Source organism: Rhinolophus sinicus, linkage group LG07 (genome assembly GCF_036562045.2).
Source record: "Rhinolophus sinicus isolate RSC01 linkage group LG07, ASM3656204v1, whole genome shotgun sequence".
Classification (NCBI taxonomy): Eukaryota; Metazoa; Chordata; class Mammalia; order Chiroptera; family Rhinolophidae; genus Rhinolophus; species Rhinolophus sinicus.
The window spans coordinates 22,040,624-22,063,707 of record NC_133757.1 but is presented as its reverse complement, the minus strand read 5'-3'; the positions used below and the strand labels follow the sequence as shown (position 1 = coordinate 22,063,707).

The window sequence follows — 23,084 nt, the reverse complement described above, 5'->3', positions numbered from 1 at the left end:
TTATGCAGAGGAAATAATATAATTCCTTTATTTGAAAAATGATACTGAACCTCAGAGATCAGTTAAATCTACTGCTGGAATGGGGATTCTTTTTAAACTGTGTTGTTCCCACTCTTCAAACAGCTGTAGCTGTACACAGATGGAAAAACATTTGGTCAGAAAGCAGCAAATTAGTGTTTTTCAGGACAGAATTCAGCTCCTGCAGCTCCTGCGTCTCCATTCGTCTAGATTTTATTTCTTCTTTGCAATGACATTTTTGCAGACCCAGTTCATGCCGTCCTTTGAGGGAAATGGGCAGAGAAAGGCAGTGTTAGTTGTAAGAAAGTCACCACACACTCAAGCCCAGGAGAGGGGGGAAGTGGAGGTTCTGGGTCCTCCCTCCCCAACCACCAGCTCCAGGGAATATCCTTGCCCCAGGGGCCCACCTGGGTCACCAGGGACAGTGACCTCCAAGGGAGGAGTGGGGAGGCCTCTGAGAGCACCAGAGGGAAACGGCAGGGGGAGTGCCCAATGTCTGAACTTGAGATGGGTCCTCAGGAACTCCCTCTGAAAAAATAAACACATCTGCCTGGATTCAAGGCCTGATTGAGGAGCTATCAGGAAAGATTCCAGCCATTTTTGGCTTTTTCTAAAAGCTGACCTTTGCTAGGGCATTAAATTCAATAAGCCACCCTTCTGGTGCCCCCGTTGTGTTTACAGTGTGGCAGTGTACACTTGGGTTAAATTAAATTTTCTTTTTGGAAAAACAAACCAACTGCAGTGTGTGTTACTAGACACACACTGGGGCAATGTGCATTTATTTCTCTTCAAGCAGCACTACAGACAGGTTTAAAAGGGCCTGGCCTGATTCTTTAAGCACTACCAAGCAGAGGGAGTGGGGAGAAGGTTCCCTTAAAGGCACAGTGACCTTCACAGTGTCCTCTCTCAGAAGGCTGGAGAGGGACAATGCCTACAGTCACCTGGCAGGTGGCATGATTTCTCCTGGATGCCAGGCCTGCCAGAGATGACCTCCTTTTACACCCCCTTTGCAGCCACCCCTGAATGCTCTCTCTTTCCCCAAAGTCTCTCCGACTTTCAAGGGTGTGTGGAGTTCGCTCAGGAGCCCTGAACAAAATCAAAGGAGGTTCCTGCAAGAAATCCCCCCCCCCCATCGGTAACACATGCTCGCTGAGGTTCCAGCCACATTTGCACATCTCAGGTCATACATGACACGCAGAGCCCCGCATTTCCTGTGACTACAGAGCTAGTTGAACCTGAACAGCTGAGCCAGCTTCAAATAATAAATATCAGCTGACACCCTTGGCCATTTGGAGCATTAATCCCATAAACAATACATCACAGCAAAACAACCAGCAGGCATCCTATCTCCCGGCTAATCTGAGCATAACCTGAATTTACAGTGATTAAAACTCCGCCAGTTGCCATCAGAGCACTTGGGCAGGAGAACCAGATAATCTGATGGCTGTCCCAGAGCAGACCTGAGGGTATTTGCCAAGATGAGGCTGGCCATGGCGGAAGGCCCAAAGGTGGACAGCACCTGGCAGCAGTGAGACAAGGGGTAGGAATGCCGAGGTGGGAGAAAAGTGGCTTCCAAATGCATCTCCAATTACAACTGGGTCAGCTACTTATTTGAAAAGCTGAGGCCAATTTTAAGACCATTTTATGAAAAGGATTAATTTAAAAAGAAGCATGTTTAATTTTAGTAGCTAATTGGTTTCCAGGAAAAAAAATGATCACCTGCCAGGAGACAAAAAAAGATTTTACAAATAAAAGAGGGATGAATAAGATAACCATCTTCTCTTTGCTTCGAAGCTGAATAGCTCAGCACTTACATAGCACTTTCCATCTTCAGGAACCCGCACAAATACTATCAAAGGTGCACACCTCAATATTTTCTCCTTTGTAGAGATGTGCAATATTTTATCAAATCATCTTCTCAGAGAAATCAAGAACTATATGAATACTGTTTTTCCCCCTTGTTTTATGGCTGATTATGGGGGTGGGGTTCTTTTATTATATGTAACTGAACATGAATGCAGTCCGAAGAGATAGGAAAAATATTTACTCAGCTGCAGGAACCCAAAGCAGAATGTGGAGGGTGAGGGGCAGCTTTCTCCTGAGTATCTGTTGTGGAGGCAGAGGGGATTTCAACGGGGGAGGCCTGCTGAGGGGCAGTGTCCTCCAGATGTCTGTGAGGGCCTGCGGTGACATAGCCCTTCCAGCCAGTCCTGCCAACAGACGGCGCTTGGAGGTCAGTACCCACCAGTTGACCTACTGGCCCATGGGCCTCTGCAGCTGCTTCCAGCAACCTGAGGGAGTGTGGGAAGCGCAGGGAGAATTAATAGGGGTCGAGTCCTGTGACTGCTCTGGTTCGAGGAGGCTGCCCTGATCTGAAGTGTTTGGGACTTGTACCTTTCCTGTTATTACCTAGAGGAGAACCTAAGTTAGAGGCGGCGGTGGGGAAGGCTGTAGTCAACAGGGATAATACCTCTTCAATCAAATCAGGGACAAGCTGTGCCACGTTGCCCACTGGAAAGGAAAGATATTGGTGTTGTCCAAGACCCCTGAAGGGAGTTAGACTGGCTTGAGGCTGTGTTTATAGAGCCTAGCATGGTGTCTGGCCTACAGCAGACACTTAATTTATATCTTTTAAATTAACCCTTGAAACAACCCTGTGGAGTAGGTACTATATAATTTCCACGTTACGGATGAGGAAATGGGGGCACAAAAGTGTGGCAGAGGCGGGCTGTGAACCCAGGCAATCTAGCTCCAGCACCCATGCTCTTTAACCATTCACCAGTTCTCAATGAATGTGAACAAGTGTGGGAGGGAGGAGCTCGGCCTCAAGCTTAAAGAGAAGCTGGGAATCACCCTTAAGTTGGGAAAGAATGCAATTCCAGGTGTTTCTTCCTTATGACTTCCAGCAGAGTATAGGGGCATGAGACCAGGGTAGCCCCAGGCCAACCACCCGGAATAGCTTGGCTGCAACTCTGAAGTACTAGAGGCTGTTTTTGGCCACTCAACACTCATGATTCCTGGGCTGCCAGGTATCTCTGCATGTGGAAGCCGATCCTAACATATTAACTCTCGGCCAAGACCACCACCTCCAGTGGAAACTCTACATTTAGAGACAACATCATAGCAAGAGGTGGACCCTCTGCTTCTCATGTTTAAATTAGGGCGCCTTATCACTTGCCTTCATTTGGCAAGGTGTTGTGTTTTTAAAAGACGATTGAGAAAAGGTGATTGGTTACTTGAAGTAGGTTACTGCTCTGCCTCCAAAGAAGGAAATGAACTCATAGGTTTGTTTAATGGTTGAACCTTTATTGTTAAAAAACTGGTTTGACCAAATTTTGCACATTTGCTCTTCGTCATGGGGATGACAATCTTATGGTGAGTAGGACTCCCCTTTCTTCCTCTACCACACCTCCCCCTAACCAACCTTGCTGAAACTGAATTTATACTGATTAGCTTTAATTCAATAATAGAGACTAAAGAGACACACTGAACCTCAAATACTGAGCTTTGTTTTGCCTCACGGAGGCCAAATTATACCATTTCATGATCTTATTTTACCAGGTCATGATATTGTTTCATGCCAAGTTTTACCATGCCAAATTTTACCAGGTCAAGATATTATTCCCTGCTAAAATAACTGGGAAAAATATAAGGCTGCCCCCTCATAGGGGTGGAAAACTACTCGTCACAGATCTCAATGGTTCAGTATTAAAAAGCGCAATACCCCTTTCTATGGGAAGAGGTGTTTCTGACTGCACTGCTCCTTTAATTTGATCACTCGATAATGCATCCATCACTGCTCGATGGTTGGAGGGAAGCAGTAGCAGCCATGGCTGAGCGGGCCTGGTTTTTAACACCATAAGGACTGCGCGTCACATCAGTAATTGCTTTAAGACCAAGGAGGAGCTCAGACGCTTGCTGAGCAGTGCAGCCTATCCCATTGTGCCAGGGGGCTCCCACGGTCAAGGAGCAGCTGGACGCAGCATACACAAAATACTGCTTGCTATTAATATTTTTTTCTGGTGACAAAGGGCACTGCACCAGAGAGGTAGCGAAATCGAATGTCCCGAGCTTGCTTGCTTAGTCTATAGAGAGGTTTGAAAATTTAAAAATAAACCTGAGGTCTGACTTGCAGCTAAGCAGTTCCGTGTATACTTGGAGTCAAAAATAACTGATGCCAGGCCTAGAAAGAAGTGGTAAATGTCATTTTTAAAAATACTGAAATTCTGTTGGTATATTAAGGGAAAAATCCCCTAGACCAAGGAAAAAGGGACGAAAACAAGAAACTGGGCTAGCAAATGTTGAGTGTTCATCTATCTGCAAGGCACTTTGAAGTGCAGCTCACGTATCAGGGCTCCAGCTGCTAGTGGTCCTTTCTATGGAGGTGAGACTACTGTGCGCCAGACCATTGCTCCTGTTTAGAGAAGGAAGATGGGAGTGTGCGAGAGATGTGAAAAGGAAAGGTGAGCATGAGGTGGGGGCATGGAGAGCAATACCCAGAACTTTCTGCTAGTTCAAAGCTATTGGTGTAGGCAGGTCTCTGTTACGACTGAGACTAGAGACCAGGTTGAAACTGCTGATCTCTGCACTGAGAGGAAATTCTATTCTAGTACAATTTTAATTACACACACACACACACACACACACACGCACACATGCACGCGGTTTTAGAGATAAAATGTCTTCAAACACCTGACACTACAACAGCAAAGGACAGTTGTGGTCTGGGGTTCAAATTCAGGTCTGTAGCTGGAAGAGGGGTTGATTTCTCTCTACCTTTTTCCGGCTCTAAAGCAGAGCCTTTGTTCATTATTTTTTAGACACCCAAGGGAAAGAGAAGAGAGTCCCAGGGCTGAATGTTATTCAAGAGGAGAGGCCCTAGCAATCGTGGCCCAGCTGCCAGGGAGCAGGGGGAGCCAGCCTCCATGTCTGTCAGGGGCTGCAGGGTGTCCCTCCCAGACATTTTTCAGATTCTCCTTTTTCTGCCTTCAACCACATGACACGACTGGGTCTCTGCTGATCACTCCTCTGGACTCTGTACCTCGCGGCAGGACAAGGTTTCCGAGACTGATGCTCTCCTTCAGCTTCCAGTGCCCTTTACCTATGCTCTGCTCTTGACAGTTTCCCATGAAAACCTGCTTTAATTACATGATGGGCTGGCCTCCTCGTCACCATCAATCAAGCAAAGAAAGACCTGTTCCAAACTCCCTTGAAGCCCTCAAAAGTCAATTTCCACACCCAGAACAGGGGCTGTTGAACAACATATGGGATTGCCTGTCCTTGTAAAGACTGCACATACTTGCCTTCAGAACATCAGGTAGAACAAGAACCTGAGATCCATCCCAGGAGACTGCCTTCCATAACCTCAAATCATGTATTTGAGCCACTCAGCTAAGAAGTGATATACCTGCCCTGCCCGGTTAGTCCAGAAGCTGTAGCTCACCATTTAGCAAATCTGTGGCTATTCCCTGGGCTCACCCACTTGAGGGTGTTATTTATCAGTCTAAGAAGGGTCTCTCAAACACTCTGATTAAATACATACACACAAATACAATATAAATAGAGACACTGTCTTTAAATACCTGAAACTGTAACAGAAATTTCAGGTCTTTTTTTTTTTTTTAACCTTTATACATTTTACTCTTTCAGGGTCATTAGAGGTATGGTGCCAGATGTTATGTGACCCATTTCATGTCTGATCATTTTGGTAGCTTTGCCCATTATTGACCAGCTTTCCGGGGTCAGTCAGTGGGAGGATGAAATAAGAATTTAGGGAATTTTAGTAATCATTACACAGTATCCATGTCTGAAAGTGATCTTAAGGACATTTTTCTAGTGAAGTCTTTCATTTTTAGGAATACTTAAAACTTTAATTAATAAGAATTATTAAAGGCCTGCACTTGAACTAAGCGATGCAGGAAAAGAATTCCACCTTTTTATGTGACGCTTTTTAAAGTGAAAACCAAGACACTGGCTGAGTGGGAAAGAGCTTAGGTCAGAAGCATTACCTGACGGAGGGACACGGTCCATGAGTGCCTTACAATGAAAAGTGTTTCTACAGAAAACTCCACGACCTTTCTCCAGTCCCCAAAGGTTACCATTAAAGGACAATAGACAGCAGATTCCCTTCTTAATTAACATTTTTATTAAATAACTCATTTCAAATAATGGTTAAATTCTCTAAATTTATATCATTCTATTAACCATAATCTAATCTCATTAACCTTGAAATCCCAGTCTTAACTACCCAATTCTATACACTATGGTACTATCTACTAAACTAATTAAGTGACCTTCAAACTATTTCTCCTCCATATAAAATCATTGTTTCTTCCTTTTTTTTTTTTCTCACAGTTCTTTGTTAGGTCTCTCTTCATATCATTTCCTGTAAATCTGGTTCCTGAAGTCCCTGATCTGAGAAGAACTTAATCTTAACAAAAACCAAACCATATATGATTATCTTGCTTGATTTAAACTGGTTGATTTTAAAGCCCTCCCCCACTTTCTGTCAGATAGCTCACTGCCTCTGTTTTGACCTAAAGATCCTGTGACTTAAAGGGAACTCCACTCCTATGGTGGTTACACAACCGGGAACAGAGAGCTCTATCCTTGTAACCTCCACCTGACAGGGCCTGTGGGGCGGGGCTGGGAAGACAATGAATGACTAGCGCTCCCTCCCTGTCTCCAGGCTCCTCGGAAGAAGTACCCTTGACTTGAATGTCACTACTCTAAATACTGATTCTAGATAACTTTGGTCCCTCCCTTTTATATCCCAAAGGCTGGCTGAAGAAACAAGAACCTCACTGTTAATTTTGGCTTTGCTGTTTCTTCCTTTCAACACTCTGGCTAAGTGAAAAAAGATGTTGGAGCCGTTGATTCCCACTTTAGGTAGGCACACAAAATGTGTTTATTTTCTTTAGTCCCACCTTTATAGCCCCCAATCTCAAGACGTCCTTTACTCTCTATATTTGTGTCCTACCACTTTGAGAGAGGCAGAGTCCTCTTGCTGAAGTGGTTTGTACAAATCCTCACCAAAATAACCTTTGGCCTCACGAAGACCATCTTATGCACAATCGAGGTTAATGCTTTAGGCAAAACTTGATACTAATTTTTTTAAAAGTGAGAAGCTAAATAAAATGATCAGAGTTTACCAATTCAAAAACATCCTGGGTTGTAGTATACTTGTTGGATCAGCCTAAATTAAGCTGAAAAAATGCAGTTAATTTGAAACCTGATAGATCTATAATCACATGTGATTATAATTTTATACAAGAGACTCAAGAAGAACTATTAATGGTGGTTAGTTCTTTTGTTCAGTAGGATTAGGGGAGTGGAAAGAACTTTTCAGTTTTAAATTTTACATACTTTTATATGATTAACAATGAGACTATATTACTTTTATACTCAGAGTCTAGGAAGGAAGGAAATAAGACTTAACACCTACCTCCTCCCTAAACCTAAACCTCACAGAGACCCACAGCAGAGCCCCAGCAACCATTGTGGGGATGTAGCTGAGGTAATCTCTGGCTATTTGAGAGCCCCCACTACACACACACACATGCACAAGGAGCTTTGCAGGGTGCAGGTATTGAGGAGTCTGGGGACGGGGTGCTTGTCTTGTGCTGACCGGTCTGCTCTCAGATAGAGAGGCCAAGCACAGAAGCGGGCCCTGGTTGGTAACAAAAAGAAAAACAGAAAAACAAACAAACAAGCAGCAAACAGATGGAACAAGGGAGACAATTCTAGGATGTGATTATTTGCTTGACCTAAAAGCAGCCAGGCAGTTTTAAGAGTGTCAAATGTCTTAGGAGAGAGGGAAGAAGAATAGCAGGGAAACGGAAAGAGGCTGCAGGACAATGACTGAGAATCAAATTGTAGGCTCGTACCTCAACACACCAAACTCAGAGAAAAGCAACGGGTCATGCCGTGAGAGACACACGCTGTACAGCAATGAGGGGAAACACCATTTCTTTAGATGTTGTTAACCCCCCATTGCATCCTAGAGCAGTAGTGTCCAATTCTCACAGCATGGTATCATTTCCCTGGCAGGTCCACCAGATGTCTGAAATGAGGCTTGTGGAGCATGCTGGGGGCTTTAGAATAAAGTAGTCCTAGAGGTCTGACTTCAAGTGTCACCTGGTTTGAGGCTGCTTGGTAGGAGGCATCAGGGCTGCTACTGTTTGTCATTCTTTGACGATATAGCTTCTCAGGTGTCTGGGCTACAACTGTTTTCTGCCTTAAATTAATATTAAATGAGGGGGAACCTGCTCTCCCGATATACAGTTCCTCAGTATAAAACATGGGGCTTTCTGTCAGCAGAAGCCTCCCAGTGGGAAACCAACCTTAAGTAGCAGGAAACAGACACCAACCCTGAAGGCAGTGGAGATAGCCCAAAGGAAAAAACAAAACACTTCTAGGGTAATTTGTGTGCATAATTGTTGATGGCGCTGCTACCTTGGGAGTACATGTATTTAGTGTCCATAATATTAGACACAACACAAAACCCCCAACCCAATCATCAAAGAACCCTAGAGTTACAAAGCATCTTCTAAGTCTTCTGTTCTGACCCCCTACCCAATGGGATGGTGTGGTGCTTGTGTGGGGTGGTTTGAGTATGGCTTTACTCGAACAGTTAATGATGTCATATTGGTTGCTAAGTAGAAGAGAACCAAACTTCTCCATGCCCCCCACATCCTGGAATGGTTCATCTGCCAATCAAAGACTATTTGTTTCATAACTTTTTCTATCTAGATCAGCCCCATCAAAGAGAGAGACTACCTTGGTTGGCTAGCACGTTGCCAGGTGACCAAGTCTTCAGGTAATCTCACCTGAATGCCCTCTCCAGTGAGAGCTGAGCAAGACTGGATCTGCCAGACTCGGTCACGGATGGTGTGCAGGTTCAGTCCTTCTGCAATTTCAGAGGCAGGGGCTGCCGTGAGCAAATCCTGCTTATTAGCAAAGATGAGCACTGGCACACAACTTAGCTTTTCTTCCTCCAGTAATTCAGCTAGTTCCTGGATCATTTTAGGAATGGATGGGGAGGGAAGGTTGAAATCTATGATATTTAACCATTTACTTCTAATAAAAAAAATAAAACACCAAAAAACAGTTAAGCTGACCAACTAGCAACTTTCAAGAGTAGTGATTCTCAAACTTGAACCTGTGGAAGAATCCCCTGGCAGATTCCTGGGCCTACCCCAGAGATGCTGCTGACTTTGGAAAGTCTGAGCCAGGGCCCAGGAATTTGCATTTTTAATGAGCTCCCCAGTTGGTTCTGCTATAGGGGCTTCCTAGATCATACTTTGAGAAACACTGTTCAAGAGAGAACACAAGTTGTGGTTAGAGATTTAAAACTTACCCAAAGTTAGCTGCAAATAACTTTTAGTGCACATATACATACATGATATATTTTTTAAATATAAACTGAAACTGACAATTGCTGTAGAGACTATAATTCTGTTTCATTAATCTTTATCTCCAAAACATGCATACATGTGCATGACACCTCATTAAACCCACGTCCTAAAATAACTGTATTAGTCCATCTGGTGGCAAGGTCTCTGATTTTTAGGTTATTGACTGGGGTCAAAACAGTACATTGATTCTGTCTACAATAAGGACAGGAAAAGGTGTATACTAACCTAAATTCCCATTGAACCCATGTTTTGCTACTTAAGACACTTGGTCTGTCAAAGAGAACTAGATGGTTCAAGAGACAGAGCATCAAATGACACCCTTCACCTCCAAGCTCATGTGCTGCACTGGTTTACATGACTGATGATCCAGAAATCATCAAGGTCTAATAGAATGCTTGTCTCCAAGAGTTCTCAAACTAATTTCCAGGAAAAAAGAACATAAACATGAGGACTGCTACCTTTGGAAGGCCACCTGTGGTAGTTTAGGACACATGCCAAGGACTCTGCAATAAAATGTAATCATGCTTCTCCAAAGAGGTCAACTTTACTCCTTGCTTCTTATCAGTGTACTCAGTAAAAAGTCTATGCCCACAGCTTCTCTATTTAAAACTGTGTACACAAATTGCATCGCGTAACCACATTGACTTGTACTCTGCATCTGAAGCCATGTTTGGGTTCAAAGTATAGCTATCTCTTTGCTTGGAAACAAGAGCAGCTTAGTCTTGCCTTGCATATTTCTTCCCATCCCTTTGAATTTGTTAGTTACACGTGGATGAATTAAGATGATATTGAAAAGTGTACACGGAAGTGATAATTGTTCCTCTGGGTTCACTTCTATGTGGCCTGGGAAGAAACCTGAAGAGTTTTTGGGCAGGGTGGTAAGTTCCTTTGCTTATATCTTGTTTATTTATTTAATTTGATTAAAACTAAAAGGCTTTAATAAAAAAAATGTGTTTAAAGGATTCTCAACTAATTTTTTTCAGCAACTGGGTTTTTTTTTTTTTTTTTTTTTGCCTGCTTGCCAGAATGACTGCCTGTTTAAACTGCAAAGGTTAAACAAAAAATACCTCCCTCACTCTCATACATTTACAAAGCAGATTAATGAATACCCAGTTATTTGGGAAATAGCTCAACAGAAGAATTATTTACCTGACCCGTCTCTTCAAATCTTTTTCTGTCTGCACTGTCAATTACATATATCTGTAAAGTAAAAGAAGATCATTTCAATAAGCAGATATGGAAAAAGACAGGGCAACTTCTACGGAAGGAGCTGCTGAGCCCTAGTCAGCTGATTTCACATTAGCACAACATACAGAAATTGAGCTGGTAACTCTTACCATCTATAGATACAAAATAAGCAAATTAATGAATAAAAGATGGAATGCCCAGAAAATACCTCCAGCAAAGCTCCAAAGTAGGAAGTCAGGAGAGCCAAACAGGATAAAAAACAGCTACATTTACTGGGCATTCGCTAAACATTCTTACTAGATTTACCATAGTAATCCTCGTTAAGATTCTATGATATGGATTTCATTATTTTCCCATTTTACACGTAAATAAACATAAACCCAAAGAAGTCAAGTAACTTGGCTAAGTTACATCTGGTACTTGACAAAACTGGGATCCAAGCTCAGCATACCTGGCAGTTGCTCCTAAGCACTCTGCTAATACTATGTCCCACACTGTCTGGAAGGGATCCGATAAGTCCTCAAACATCATCACTCTGAAAGCATCATTTGCAGTATTAACTATACTCTCTGACTTATAGGTACTGAGGCAGGAGACCCAGTGATCTCTGTCCCATTCCTACCTCCACAGGCTGCTAGGGGATGAGGATCAAATACTGGAAATAGCAAGGGCATAGTCTTTGCCAGAGTAAGAAGTCTTGAGATTCACCATAAATTACAAATCCCAAGCTTTCTCTCCCATCACTGAGTCAACAATAAGGAAAATAAGGGAGGACCAATAAAAGGGAGAAAAATCACCTACAGTTACAGAACCCAAACATATTATTTTAATTTCCTGTGAAAGTTCTCTTCTAATTCTTCTTCATATAAAGATTTGAAAATAAAATTAGAGACATAATTTTGTAGTCCTTTTTTATTGAACATTACATTAAATGTTTTCCCAGTGGCTAATCTTAAAAATTATCAAACTTTCTTTCTTTAAATAATTTGGGATTGTTATTAAACGAATGGTATAATGGAAACACTTTCTTAAAGAGCATATACAGTAAGTCCTCACTTAATGTCATTTGATAGGTTCTGCAACTTGAAGCAAAACTACGTATAACAACTCCAATTTTACCACAGGCTAATTGATATAAACAAGAGTTGAGTTCTTAGGGCATCTCATCAGCGTTATAATGAAATGTTGAACAAAACGACATTATTTGAGGACCTGCTGTATTCATTTAAAAACAACAGAAAACAATCAACTCTTACCTTTACATGCCTTAAATTACATAGACTGATATACTATAATGCACATAGGCATTTCTTTATGCAAGTAAAATTCTGTGCTACTCTGAAAACTCACTCTCTTTTGAAAGAAAAAAAATTAAAATTCCTTTGCTTAATGCACTCTCATTTAGAGTCGTAGTGCTAAATATTATACCAGGAATCAAGTTCAGTCTTTCTTCTGAAGAAAACCCTATGTTTCTCCTGTGTTTCTTTCATGGAGAAACCAGGAGGAGAAGGATAGACGTGTTTGGTCTCAGTATTTTTTTTCCCCCTGTGGCCTTATTATTATTGTTGTTGTTAATATTTTCTTGGCTCAATGTCAATATAAGTACATGCATTAATGGGCTTTGCAGATACCCACAGATACACAAAATTCTATACCAACTGTCTGGGGAGCCTCTATGCAAAACATGGTCGTAGTATAGTTTTCTAACAGTGAGACTCACTTTTTTAAAGTAGCAGGCATAGTGTAAACATGTAAAAAGAAGGAATGTAATGGGAGGGTGAACCTCAATATAAAAGACCTAATTAGAATTATTTGGGAGTCTACAGTGGATTAGTATTATCTTCACTCAGGCATTAGTCCAAGAAAATGTGAGGGAGGGAAGAGGGTCAGGTGGTCACTAGGAGAGTGTTTTGGGCTCAGAGGGGCTTCCTGAAGGCTGTGGGCAGGTCACTGGGCAGGAAAGAAATTACAAAGCAGGAAAAAATGTGCTTGGAAGCAAAGGCTATGAGTAACAAGGTAAGGGTAGGAAGGAGGAGAATGGGACAAAGCTGAGAACACAAGACACAGTTAAGAAATCGGTGTTTGATAATGATTTAAAAACCAGTCAGTAGAGGATAATGAGGAATGGAAAGATAGCTTTAGCATCACAAGAGAGATGATACCAGAGAGTCCAGAGGCTAAAGATCAACGAGAAGAAAGGTGTGACTTTTACTTATAATTATTTGCCAAACTACTTGCTATTTACTACTTAGACATGAAATTTCACAGGAAATATTTCCAAAAGATTCAAAAGGAGGATTTTCCTAAACTATACACATATTTTTCCTACCGTTTAGCATTTTTCTTACATAATTTTCATAAAATTTGACAGTTACTGCACAATAATTCTGGGAAAAAGTGTATAAAATAACTGCCCCATTTATTAAGGGCCAAGTGAAAAAGTCATAAACATAAGCTAGTCTGGAAATCCGCAAATTTTGTTTTTCTACAGTGGTATATTTTTCTCTTGGTTGCTCCCACAGCAGTGCTACCCAGTTTCTTCACGCAAGCGTCTGTTATCTTCTGGTCAATAGCTAACGATAAGGATAGCCTCTTGTCCTTTTTTTTTTTTTAAAATAACAGCTGTTAATCCAGTCATGTAAAACATTTTTAATCCAAAAATAAATAATCTGTAAAAAATACTCGAAAGTATCAGAGAAAGTTAAACATTTATAGTGTGTTTGACTGATCTTAACACATTCTGGACCTTCAAAAATCAAGTTTCATAGATCTATTCTAAAATAAAGTTATCCATGGCATTTGGAATGATGCTTTAAGAAAAGCCAATTCACATCTTCCTCATCAAACGCTTTGAAATTATTTGGTTGTGGGAGGAATACCTAGAGAAAGAGATTTTTCTTGATGGAACTTCAGCCCACTCTGGACTATGGAGAGACTGACTACCCAGCGTGCGAATGGAGGGCTCTTTGTTTCTCCTCTTGCTTCTGGTCTTCCTCCCGCCTGCTGCCACCTTTTGGCCATTTTATTGTTCCTAAGTATTTCTCCATCAGACGGGTAGGCAGAGACAAGAAGACATGACAGTAAAAAGTGCGGCTTTTTATTCCTAGCTTGAGCAAAAGTCTAAAAGGAGGTTGAGACGAACAAATTAGGTTTCTGGATAACTTGTGGTTTTCAGTTATTTGTGCTTGAGCAGTATTGATGCTCAAGTGTGAGTGACAGGTGGAAATGATACATGAGACAATTCGAGATCTAGTCTCAATTGATGTTCTACACTTTGGAAATGGAAATGATGACAGTTACTTTGTTTAAATAATGTTGCACTAAAACACTAAAAAACATAATAAAATGGATTTAGTAATAATATGAATATACCTTGAAAAAAATGATATAGTTTAATTAATCTATCAAAAGACTGTTATTGGGCCGGTCTGGTGGCTCAGGTGGTTAGAGCTCCATGCTCCTAACTCCAAAGGCTGCCGGTTCGATTCCCACATGGGCCAGTGGGCTCTCAACCACAAGGTTGCCAGTTCAATTCCTCGAGTCCCGCAAGGGATGGTGGGCAGCGCCCCCTGCAACTAAGATTGAACACGGCACCTTGAGCTGAGCCTCCCAGATGGCTCAGTTGGTTGGAGCGCGTCCTCTCAACCACAAGGTTGCCGGTTCGACTCCCGCAAGGGATGGTGGGCTGTGCCCCCTGCAACTAGAAAACGGCAACTGGACCTGGAGCTGAGCTGTGCAGCCCTCCACAACTAAGATTGAAAGGACAACAGCATGATTGGAAAAAATTCCTGGAAGTACACACTGTTCCCCAATAAAGTCCTGTACCCCTTCCCCAATAAAAATAAAAAAATATATATTTAAAAAAAGAAAAAAAAAAAGAAAAAAGAAAAAAAAGACTGTTATTCCCTGGCCTTAAAGAAATGAAAGACACCCTGCCCTCTCCTTTCTATTATACCTCAGGTTTTATTTCTTAGTCAGTTCCCCTAAATTAATAAAGCTGAAGTCAGATGTTTTCAGTGTCATCTTCCCTGAGAATAACTTTGGCACTTTTAGGAGTTGCCCTGACTCTTTCAAACCTTTAGAGAACCATTTAATGCTCTAAAGTGGGGGTGAGCAATTTCTCTCTCTCTCTCTCTCTCTCTCTCTCTCTCTCTCTCTCTCTCTCTCGCGCGCGCGCGCGCGCTCTCTCTTTCTGGCTCTTGCTCTCTCTCCCTCCCTCTTTCTGTCTTTCCCTCCCTCCCTCCCTCCTTCCTAGCAACCTTTTTCTGTAAGGGGTCATGTAGTAAACATTTTAGGCTTTATGGCCCATACAATCTTTTTCCCAACCATTGAAAATACATAAACAAGTGGACATGGACACTAAAATTTGAATTTCATATCATTTTCATGTGATGAAATCTTATTCTTCTTTTGATTTTTTTTCAACCATTTAAAAATATATAAACCATTCTTAGCTCACAGGCTATACAATAACAGGAGGCAGGCAGGATGGATCAGTTTGTCGACACCTGCTCTACAGCAAGAATTTATAATGACACTCTAGAGATAACTGAAAAGAGTTAGCTGGGCAACTAAACGTGTCAAGCCTCCATGCTGCTCTTCTAGGCAGCATGGAGTCTAGTGTAATAGGACTTTTCAACCAACAATGGCAAACTATTCAATACAGACCAACAAAAAAGTTGATGTAACCCATCAACCACTGCCACTCTGAGCTGCTACGAAACTGGCAGACAGGGAAGAGAGTCACAAGGCCTTAGAATCTAACCTTGGGGACTCAGCTGCTCCCTAAGATTTGTTTGAGCTCAAAATGCACTGGAAAATAATGAAAGGTTGACTCTGAATCCCAAATATTGTCTGGTACTGGCAGTGTACTGTAGCTGGAGAAAGCTCCTACAGAGTTGCTCTAAACTGATTTTTGCTGGATTGTATGATAATTCCTGGGCACTCACAGCTAATGAGAAATGTGGAATCCAGGGTTATATTACAACTACCCTGTAGTCTATGCTCAAGGTGTTAGAACTTATGATTTAAAATTACCCTGACCTGTAGACCAGAAAGTTTCTGAGACCTCCTTATGGAGACTTAGTCATTCATGTCCTTATATACTGCTCTTATTTGGGTACTTCTTTCAAAGTACTTTAATCCAGCAGATGAACAGATAGAGCTGCTATTTCTCTCAACCACCTGCTTTTTCCCAACTCTTGACTCAAAAATCAAGAGAATCTGAAGCTTCCCCTACACGGAGCGGGATTTGCCCCAGCGGGCTCTAGTGCCTGCTGAGACCGCCCTTTGGTTGTGCCACTTGTGGGGCTAATTGAGTGGTGCTCTACTGTGGTCTGAAGTCAACTTCTAAGTATATTGGTTTTGGGGTCTCTTGGGAGGAACTCCAGTGCAGGCCCAGATAAACCACTGCGTGTGACTGGTCGGGTACTACCTGGTAGGAGCTACAGAGCGATCCATGGTTGTGCTGGACCTGAAGGCATGTGGGAAAGGCCACGCTGTGCACTGAGGACGGCCACCACCAGTACCAGGCCTGGAGTAGCTCTTCAAAAAGCCACAACACACCCAAGGCCTGCTGCTGCGGGCTGCTGGTTGCCAGCTCCAGTAAGGTTCAGCCACCAATAAAGTCTCCCGCAGTGGGGTCTCAGTGAATTAGCAGGGCGGAGCTGCGGAGCTCAGCAGACCAATCAGATTCCGATTTGGGGGCAGGCCAGGTGGCTCAGGCTGTTGGAGCACCAGTGCTCCTAACGCCAAAGGCCACCAGTTCAATTCCTACATGGGCCAGTGAGCTGCGCCCTCTACAGCTAAGACTGTGAACAACAGTTCTCCCTGGAGCTGGGCTGCCGTGAGGTTGGCGTGAGCTGCTGTGTGTTGCCATGGGCTACCGTGTGCTGCCATGAGTGGCCGGTGGCCAGTGAGTTGCCGGCAGCTATCGTGAGTGGCCGGCAGCTGGCGAGAGCTGCTGTGAGTGGCCACCCATGACTGGCGATGGACTGCCTCAGCTGGCGGGGGGGAATCCTCCTATTATTGTATAGCCTGTGAGCTAAGAATGGCTTTTTATGTTTTTAAATGGTTGGAAAAAAAAAAAAAACTGGGGGGGGGGGGCACACACAAGGCTCATACCAGCAGGGGCCAGGGAGCTGTGTCCTACACAACTAGACTGAGAAACAATGGCTTGAACCGGAGTGGGGGGGGGGGAGGCGGAAGAAAGAGGGAAAAAAAGATTCTGATTTGGCTGTTAAAACGTAGGAGGTGGGCCCAACACAGGAAAGATGGCGCCTGCCTTCCGGCTGCAGGAGAGAAGAACTCCACACAAAGAAAATGCCGACTGTCCTCCAGGTCTCCCCTAGAGGCCACACACCTCAATCTGCCCCCCTGCAACTCCATATGTTTCCAACGGCCCTCGAGTCTGAGCCCAGGGTGAGTACCTGTGAGCAAGTGAATCGGTGCCCTTTAAGAGGACGCCTGGGTTCCGTACCACCCAGATGGTCAGAATCCCCACTGTTTTTTACAGCCAGATATTGTGAGGGCTCCTCTTCCCAGCACCAGTACTCCTGGCTGGGGAGCCTGGTGTAAGGCTGGGGTTGCTTGCTCCTCTTTGGGGAATCTCCCTGGCTGCAAAAGCCTTCCCAATTTTTATCCACCACACAGAGGTTTGGGGCCAGCCCCTTTCGCATCTCAACCCCTCCTGCCAGTCTCAACACAGCTTTCCTTAGTTATAAAACTTCTGTTTAGCCAGACTTCAGATGGTTCTCTATGTTGATTGTTTTATAATTTAGTTGTAACTCTGATGTGTTCGCAGAATGAGGCAGGCACAGCGTTTATCTACTCCGCTATCTTGGGTCATTCTCTCCATTATAGTTTTATACAGTATAGTTTGGTCACTCTAAAAAATTCTGTGTATCATCTATTCATCCCTTTCCTCCCTCGCTCCCTCCCTCCCAGCACTCTGGTAATTACTAATCTTTTACTCATAGAGATTTTTTTTTACTAATATCTATAGTTTTGCCTTTTAAAAAATGTCATATAGTTGGAAACATAAGAGTATATGTCCTTTTCAGATTGATTTTCACTTAGCAATATGCATTTAAGGTTCCTCCATGTCTTTATGTGGCTTGACAGCTCATTTCTCGTTATCACTGAATCATATTCCATTATATGGATATAAACATAATTTACTTATTCATTCACCTATTGAAGGACATCTTGGTTGCTTCCAGGTTTGGGCAATTATAAATAAAGATGCTATAGACATTCGTGTGCAGGATTTTGTATGGACATAAGTTTTCAACTAATTATGGTAGATAACTTGAAGAGTGATAACTTGAAGAGTGATGGCTGGATCACACAGTATGGTAAGACTGTGTTTAGCTTTGTGAAAAATTGTTAGGACCGGCCAGGTGGCTCAGGTGGTTGGAGCACCCAGCTGCTAACGCCGAGGTTGCTGGTTCAATTCCCACATGGGCCAGTGAGCTGCGCCCTCTACAGCTAAGATTGTGAACAACAGCTCTCCCTTGGAGCTGAGCTGCCGTGAGCAGCCAGAGGTTGGCGTGGGCTGCTGTATGGTGCCATGGGCTGCTGCGTGGTGCCGTGGGCTGCTGTGTGCCGCCACGAGAGGCTGGCGACCAGTGTGAGTGGCTGGCAGCCATCTTGAGCGGCTGGCAGCTGGCGAGAGCTGCCGTGAGCGGCCGACCGATGACTGGCAACCGACTTTCTCAGCCCGGGGTGGGGTGGGGGTGCAAGGCTCATAATACCAGCATGGGCCAGGGAGCTGTGAACTAGACTGAGAAACAAGGGCTTGAGCCGGAGTGGGGTGGGGGAGGCAGAAGAAGTGGGGGGAGAGAAAAACTGTAAACTGTCTTCCAAAGTGATTGTACCGTTTTGCATTCCCACCAGCAATAAATAGGAGTTCCTGGTGCTCTATATCCTTAGGAGCATTTGATATTGTCAGGTTTTCGGATTTTAGCCATTCTAGTAGGCATGTAGTGGCATTTCTTGTTTTAATTTGCAATTCCCTGAGGACAATGATGTGGAGCATCTTTTCATATGTTTATCTGTATATCTTCATTGGTGAGGAGTCTGTTCATATCTTTTGCCCATTTTCAATTGGGTTGTTTGTTTCCTTATTGCTCAATTATAAGAGTTCTTTGTATGTTTTGGATGCAAGTGTTTTACCAGATACGTGTTTTGCAAATATTTTCTCCTAGTCTGTGGCTTGCTTATTCATTCTCTTAACAGTGCCTTTCTCAGAGCAGAAGTTTAAATTCTAATGAAGTCCAATTTATAATGTTTTTCTTTCAAGAATCATGCTTTTGTTGTTGTATCTAAAACCTCATTGCCAAACCCAAGGTCACCTAGATTTTTCTCCTATATTATCTTCTAGAAATTTTATAGTTTTAGGTTTTACATTTAGGTCTAAGGTCCATTTTGAGTTAATTTTTGTGAAAGGAGTAATGATTGTGTCTGCATTCTTTTCTTTCTCTTTTTTGCATATGGATGTCCCATTGTTACAGCACTGTTTGCTGAAAAGACTATCCTTCCTCTGTTCAAGTGTTTTTTTTCCTTCGTCAAAGATCAGTTGACAGTATTCATGTAGGTCTATTTCTGGGCTCTCTATTCTGTTCCATTGATCAATTTGTCTACTCTTTTTCAGATACATGGTGTGTTGATTACTGTAACTTTATAAAAAGTCTTAAAATCAGGAGCATCAGTCCCCCAACTTTGTTCTTCTTCTGAATATCGTGTTGGCTATTCTGGATCTTTTGCCTTTCCACAGAATCAGTTTGTCTATATCCATAAAATAACTTGCTGGGATTTTTTTTTTTAATTAAAGTTTATTGGGGAACTTGCTGGGATTTTGATTGGGATTGCTTTGATCCTATAGTTGATGTACATAATCACAGATTAAGTTGGGTAGAATTGACATCTGAACAATATTGAGTTTTCCAACCCATGTATATGGAATATCTCCCCGTTTGTTTAGACATTCACTGATTTTTAAAATTGGTTTTATAGTTTTCCTCATATAGACGGTATATATATTTTTTTAGATTTCTTTTATTTTTAAATTGGGGAAGGGGAACAGGACTTTATTGGGGAACAGTGTGTACTTCCAGGACTTTTTTCCAAGTCAAGTGGTTGTCCTTTCAATCTTAGTTGTAGAGAGTGCCATTCAGCTTCAAGTTTTTGTCCTTTCAGTCTTAATTGAGGAGGGCGCAGCTCTGCTCCAGGTCCAGTTGCTGTTGCTAGTTATAGAGGGTGTAGCCCACCATCCCTTGGAGGAGTCGAACCGACAACCTTGTGGTTGAGAGGACGCGCTCCAACCAACTGAGCCATCTGGGAGCTCAGCAGTAGTTCAGCTCAAGGTGCCATGTTCAATCTTAGTTGCAGGGAGTGGAGCCCACCATCCCTTGCGGGACTCGAGGAGTTGAACCGATAACCTTGTGGTTGAGAGCCCACTGGCCCATGTGGGAATAGAACCGGCAGCCTTCAGAGTTAGTAGCATAGAGATCTAACCGCCTAGGCCACCGGGCCAGCCCCTTTTTTTAGATTTATGACTAAGTATTTCTCTTTTTTTTTTTTTTTTGGGGGGGGATGCTAATGTAAATTTTGTTTTGCTTTTCATTTCAAATCCCAATTGTTCATTACTGGTATATAGGAAAATAATTGACTGTTGTATATTAACCTTATATCCTACAAACTTGCTGTAATCACTAGTTCCAGGAGTTTGCTTGTTGATTTTTGGCATCTGAAAAACTTTTAATGGTCAGTTTTTCTAACATGTAGTTTATATCACAATTTTTTTAATTAAAGTTTATTGGGGTGACAATTGTTAATAAAGTTACATAGATTTCAGTTGTACAATTCTGTATTACATCTTCTATAAATCACATTGTGTGTTCACCACCCAGAGTCAGTTCTCCTTTTATCACCATATATTTGATCCCCCTTACCCTCATCTCCCACCCCTCACCCCCCACCCCCCTTACCCTCTGGTAACCACTAAACTATTGTCTGTGTCTATGAGTTTTTGTTTTTCATTTGTTTGTCTTGTTCTTTTGTTGTTTTCAGTTTATATACCAATATCAGTGAAATCATATGGTTCTCTACTTTTTCTGACTTATTTCGCTTAGCATTATGATCTCAAGATCCATCCATGTTGTCACAAATGGTCCTATTTCATCTTTTCTTACCGCTGAATATATCACAATTTAGAGACTGATCTTTCAAAATTACATTTCAAATATTTGTGAAATAATGTGACGGCTTGGATTTGATTAAAATACTTACAAAAAAAAAAAAAAGTACTGGTGGGGATATGAAACAAGGTTGCCAAAACTGAAATTAAGGAAGCTGAATGATGGTTAGGTATCTGGGGTTTTATTTTACTATTTTATTGAACTTTGCATAAATTTGAAAATTTCTAAAATTAAAAAATTATATTTTAAGAACGGACAAATTACTTGAGATTACAGAAGAAGTTTCTTTCTATCTTAAAGGGAATTTTTTTCTTTTTCCCCAACATTTCTGTTCTCCTAGAAGGTATGTAATACATTTTGGAAGAATAAATGGTTAAATAGATGGATAAATGGATGGATGGATGTATCATCTTTTTCTTCTCATTTCATTTAAACCTTTAACCTGGCACTAGGAATATACTGGAAGATGCCTTCAGCAAGGGCCAGAAATACGATGAACCTGTGTGATGCCCATCACAGTATCTCAAATATGTTTATGGTTTACCGATATACAATTTTATATTTTTGATAGTATTTTCCATTTAAGAATCATGGTGAGTGAATGAATTCATTACTTGTTATAACCCCCCCCCACCCCGCCTCATGAAGTACATGCTCTGCCCACTTTATAAAAGGAATTAACAAGCCTCTGGACTTGACCACAATGAAGCAGAATCATAGGACCTCAGAGTTGGAAGGGAATTTAGAAGTTAAAGAATTCCACATTCTACCTAATGTCAGAATCCATCTATTACAATTATCCATTTCATTTATTCAGTACTTTCCTAAGCACTGGGGATACAATAGTTGGGGGGAAAAAAAGAAAAAGAAAAAGAAACAAAAGTTCTTATCTTCATGGAGCTTACATTCCAGTGGGGAGAAAGTAATAAATGAGAGGTATGTCTGCTGATAGGTCTGATGGAGGAAAAAAAAAAAAAGCAGAGAAGAACCATAGTGCCAGAGGGTGGAGATTGGGGAGGGGTCACAATTTTAAGTACAGTAATAGTCTCAGTGGTAAGGTGACATGTGAGCAAAGACTTTGAAGGAGGTGAGGACGTAAGCCGTGAGGACATCTAAGGAAGAAGAAGTCTAGCATTGGAAATAGCTATGACAAAGGCCCCAAGGCAGGAGAGGCCAGTGTTCCAGGGACAGAAAGGAGGCCGGTGTGGCTGACACTAAGGCAGTGAGCGGGAAGATGAGTCAGACAGGTAAGAGAAGCCAGAAGGCAGGGGGCCTTGGAGGCCCCTGGAAGGCCCCTGGCTCTTATTCTGAGATGGGCAGCTTGCATTTTAACAGGAGCAAGATACCTAAGGCAGGAGTAAGGGGACCAGTGAGGATGACGTGCAGTAACCAGGGCACAGCAGCAATGGAGGTGGAGAGAAGGGGTCAGATGCTAGAAACGTTCCGAAGGCAGAATTGACAGGACTGGCTGATGAGGGGGATGAGAGGAAAAGGAGCCAAGAATGACTCCAGTGCTTTTGGATGCACAGATTTGTCATTTACTGAGAAGACTGTAGGAGGTGCAGTTTTGGGCAGGAGTGGATGAAGATAGGAATTTGGTTTTGGACATGTTGAGGTTGAAGGGACTTACTAGCCACTGAAGTGGGGATATCAAATAGGTAACTGGATATACATGAGACTGAGCTCCAGGTTGGAGATAACACTTTGGGATTCACCGGCGTGTGGGTGGTGACTAACACCTTGAACTGATGGTCACCTAAACAGTGACTTAGAGAAGAAAAGCACAGGCCTGAACTCTGGGGCACTCCAACCTTTGGAGGTTAGGAGACAACGAGATCGAGGAGGAGTAGCCAAGGAGATGGCAGGAAAATCAAGATAGAATGGTATTCTTGAAGCCAAAGAAGGCCAGTAGCTCACGGACAGCATGACCCACTTTGTGAAATGTGCTGTTAGGTCAAGTAAGATGAGTACCGACAACTGAACCCTGGGCTTAGCAATGTGGGATTCCCTGTGAGTCTGAATGGAGGGTTCTGCGTGACTGGAAGGAGAGCAAGTGAAGGCAGAGAGTACAGAAAACCCTCCTAAAGAGTTTTGTTGTAAAGAGAGGCTGGGGCATGGGATATTAAGTACCTGGAGGGGGATGTGCTGTTGGGATAAGAGTTTTTGTTTTTAAACAAGAGAAACTACAGGACGTGCGCATGCTGATAGGGATAATCCAGTAAAAAGAGACACACGGGAAGCAGCAGCAGAGTGAAGCTGTTCG

At 42.5% G+C, this 23,084-nt stretch overlaps 1 protein-coding gene across 1 annotated transcript in view; it reads right to left on the bottom strand.

Annotated features, from left to right (window-relative positions):
• The window catches only part of ARL3 (ARF like GTPase 3), a 34,546-nt gene continuing 11,462 nt past the window's right edge, over window positions 1–23,084 (bottom strand). Inside the window, exons 4-6 of the mRNA XM_019725015.2 lie at window positions 10,584–10,634; window positions 8,847–9,032; window positions 1–279 (exon numbers count right to left, since the gene is read on the bottom strand). Coding sequence (XP_019580574.1) covers window positions 232–279; window positions 8,847–9,032; window positions 10,584–10,634 — 285 coding nt within the window. The 3' untranslated portion in view covers window positions 1–231. The remainder of the gene's footprint in view (window positions 280–8,846; window positions 9,033–10,583; window positions 10,635–23,084) is intronic.